At 30.9% G+C, this 3,745-nt stretch overlaps 1 protein-coding gene across 1 annotated transcript; it reads right to left on the bottom strand.

Annotated features, from left to right (window-relative positions):
- Positions 1-2,134: 2,134 nt before the first annotated feature.
- LOC119663161 (protein aubergine-like) lies at positions 2,135-3,261 on the bottom strand. Its single transcript, XM_038072826.1, has 2 exons — positions 3,153-3,261; positions 2,135-3,091 (listed from the first exon to the last, which is right to left on the bottom strand). The coding sequence occupies exons 1-2, from the start codon at positions 3,254-3,256 to the stop codon at positions 2,188-2,190; spliced, it is 1,008 nt and encodes a 335-aa protein (XP_037928754.1). The 5' UTR covers positions 3,257-3,261; the 3' UTR covers positions 2,135-2,187.
- Between the last annotated feature and the right edge of the window lie 484 nt (positions 3,262-3,745).

Here is a 3,745-nt window from a genome sequence, read left to right on the forward strand (position 1 = left end):
CATATACATTTGTGAATTAATTTATTTATTTACATATCAATTTCAGCGAAACTTACGAAAATTTGTTCACATTTTGAACTATTGAATGAAGTGTTTGGACGCATGTCTAATTTTGTACGGAAACATTGCCATAGCCACCAACTAGTTCTGCGCTAGGCAACGAAGTTTTTTTTATTGAATCGTCTGCAGACAACACATCATCCAGCTCTGCACTGAAAGTCGTGCGTTCTGCTGTGCAAAGCCCCACTACCGCCCTCGATAAAAAATATAACAAATAACAATAATAAATTAAGAATTAGTTATATTTTTATTATACTAATTATTTTTATATTATATTATTATTACATATATCCCCAACAACAAATAATGTAGCGACTTTACGAATAGCCGCATTTTCGCCTGATGAACCCAAACGATATAAAACAATAGCAATCCTTAATAGTTTATTAGTGAGACTATTAAGGAAAATACGTTCCAATTTACTGTAAGCATCTGACAAAAACGGCCTTCATCAAATTCTTGAAGAATGGTAGATCTCCATTGAATAGATTTTGGTACGGGTTGGTGATTTCTGTGATGGTTTACTAAAGTAAACAAAAGGTCTTCATTTAATTGCTCCATCACTTCCCAGTAATTTGCATCATCTAACAAATAGAAACTATATAGTAGTGAAAACTACATTAACAACATGTTAATACCTTCAATCAGAATATTAAAAGCACTATTTTCAATTAAAAAATCTATACATTTTTGTATTTCACTTGTTCGCGGCATTGTTATACTTTTATTTTTCTTTGCTCAATGTGAATCGACTGCAAAAACAGCTGATTCATTTTGATGATACAATTCTGCAACAGAGGTGTTCTCGCAGTCTTGCAGTTTTTACATAGCATTCTTGCATTTCGTGCTCCCTGCAATGAGTTTACAAGAGAGAGTGAATACCCCTATTTTCAATTAAGAAAATAGGGCAGCAAAAATGAATTTTATAAATGATAGTTTGCAAATCTGGTATACAGAATGATCAAAATTGACTTTCAACTGAAATCTGAAAATACAGACAAATAGATTGACAATCTATATAATATCTGACAGTTAAGTAGGTCTTACCAGCTTAATAAACTGGGACCCCTTGTGGTAAATTTTAGGAACGTAAAGGAAATGAAGGCAACAAAATAGCTAACTATCCCTCCCGCTAAACAAGCAGCCCAAGGTAAAAGAATTGGATGAACTGTAAAGGTTAAATACAAGCTACAAGATTTATCCACCAACATTAAGCATTTTCTAATAGTCTCCTTATTAAAGACACTATTATTATTATTAATAAAAAATGTTAAATTTGTTTAAAAATTTATGTTTTATTTGTAGTTACTTAACATTTGTTACATTTGTTACATTTGTTACATTTGTTAAATACATTGTGAATATTTTACAGCTTTAGTTATACCATAAATATTGAGATATTCTAGAAAAATTTATAAGAATTTCTCATTATTTTTACATAAATATTTTAAACAAGTTTTATCAACGTTCATAATTGTTAATAACAATAATATTAATAATATTAAAATTACAAAATTTTAATATTTGTATTTGAATTTGCAAAATGTTTAGTAGGTCAGGGCAGAAAAAAAATGCGTCGGTCGGTTTTCTCCTCAAACAAAACAGCTGAGCTGAATGACACATGGGCGTAAGTGTAAAACTTTGTGTAACACCAGTGGGCGGAACTACTAAACTACACTGTAGTAAACATGTACTGTAGTTCTCGACCATTGGTATAGTTAACTATTGCCATAATACATTGCAACTATTGAATAATTAAAACCGATATTATACTTTATACTTTATACTAAGTTAATAAAACTCAATGCAAATTTCATTAAATTATTATTGATAATTTGATGAAATCTGAAATGAAGTCCGTTTTTATACTTAACCACGTAAGTTAAATTTAATCTTCAATTGTGTAATGAATTAAGTAATAATTTGTGTAATTAATAATGTAATTAAATGTGTGTTATGTAATTTTATTATATTAAATTTAAGTAATTAATTACATATTTATGTAATTAATTCAATAATCGCGTAATTAATTATATAATCATGGAATTAATTATATAATCGTATAATTAAGGATCTAATTAAATGTGAAATAATAAAATGTGAAAGAAATTAAAAATTAAGATACTTTTACAAAAAGTATAAATTTCTTTCATGTAATTGAGAGGGTGGACAATGTATGCTTTCAGCAACTAAATAAGCTAACTTATGCGCATACTGACAAACAGCCGGGACACGACAGGTACCTGTGTAGTTATAGTACATGTGCGTCATTTTGTATGTGAGCATTTGTATACGATCTGGTGTGAGACCCATGGTATCATAAATTACATTATAACTCGTAGGAGAAACCGTACCCTGACGCACACTTTGCGAAACTATGAAGAAATCATAACGTTCCGGCAATGTTATAACATCATCAACGACTGTTCCTGGTGGTGGATTATTATTGCTGAAAAAGTAGCGAGTATTTAAACGTTTGGAAACAACTATGAAAGCTAAACGTGGTCCAATTTCATGTTTTCCAGCCGCTTCATAGATTTCTTGTGCCTTGATTCGTAAATGGTTAAGCTCAGTATTTACTACTTGATGCAGTTGACCATCGCCGACACCATCACGATAAAATAAAATGCGTTCAGGCAAAGATCCGTGTTCATTTCTATATGCTCTCAAAGCGAATGTGAAATGCAGTATAATATCATTTGAAAGCTCTTGAAATTTTTGGTGCTTACTAACAGCCGAAAAATATCTTGATGAACTGCGGACATCCATTGTGGCAACAAGGGCGCTATATGAGGTATTCTTATCCTTAGAAGAATGACAAACATCAAATCCAATTGTCATTAGACCTTTGAGTGGTAGATCAATCATCCATGGTATACCACGTAGTTTGGCGTTCATTTGTATGACAACTTTAGTAGCGATTGACATTAAACCTGCACTTTTTTCTGAAGTAGGTGCTATCATTTTCATAGTAACAACTTGTGAAGCTACAGGTCGATCGATGCAACACTTCTTTTTAATGACAGAGTACCTGGAACATATTATAATAATGAAATTATATAGATATATGTATATTATTCGTATATATTTACTTTTCCTCGTTGGGTTGTTGAATAACAATCATTAAAATTTGAGGATCCTCTGAGGTTGCCATTTCCACTGCAGTTGTATAAGAGTTGTTACGATCGTCATCCATTTCAATGCTATATAAGTTAAAAACAAACAAAGCAAATAAATTTAAGGTTAATTATTTCTAATTAATTATTTCTAAGACAATTTCTTGTTAAACTATTAATGCGCACTGAGCAGGTGCATTTAATAAAGTTTAAATTACACTCTGAAGGTGAATATTCTGATTTTCCATAACGTCAAGTATATTTAATGACAGGCGTCGAATTGTTAAAGTTATGAGATATGATCTCGTATTTATCTTAATTTCTTTATTTCATTCCATACTTTATTGAAGTACATTGTTAAACGGTTTTTAAGTTATAAAGTGCCATGAATGGAGACAAGAATGTTAGAATGGCTTGGGTAATAAAGCAAGAGTAAGTTTTTCTTGAACTGTTGTAGAAGCAACAGAACAAATTTTACTGCCGCCCGTTTCAGGCCCACAACATTCGGAAAAATCGCATATTAGGTTATTCAAGCTTGTCGTCATATTTAGAGTCCTCTTAAAAAATTC

This window comes from Teleopsis dalmanni, unplaced genomic scaffold, assembly GCF_002237135.1.
Source record: "Teleopsis dalmanni isolate 2A unplaced genomic scaffold, ASM223713v2 unscaffolded_contig_0175, whole genome shotgun sequence".
Lineage (NCBI taxonomy): Eukaryota > Metazoa > Arthropoda > Insecta > Diptera > Diopsidae > Teleopsis > Teleopsis dalmanni.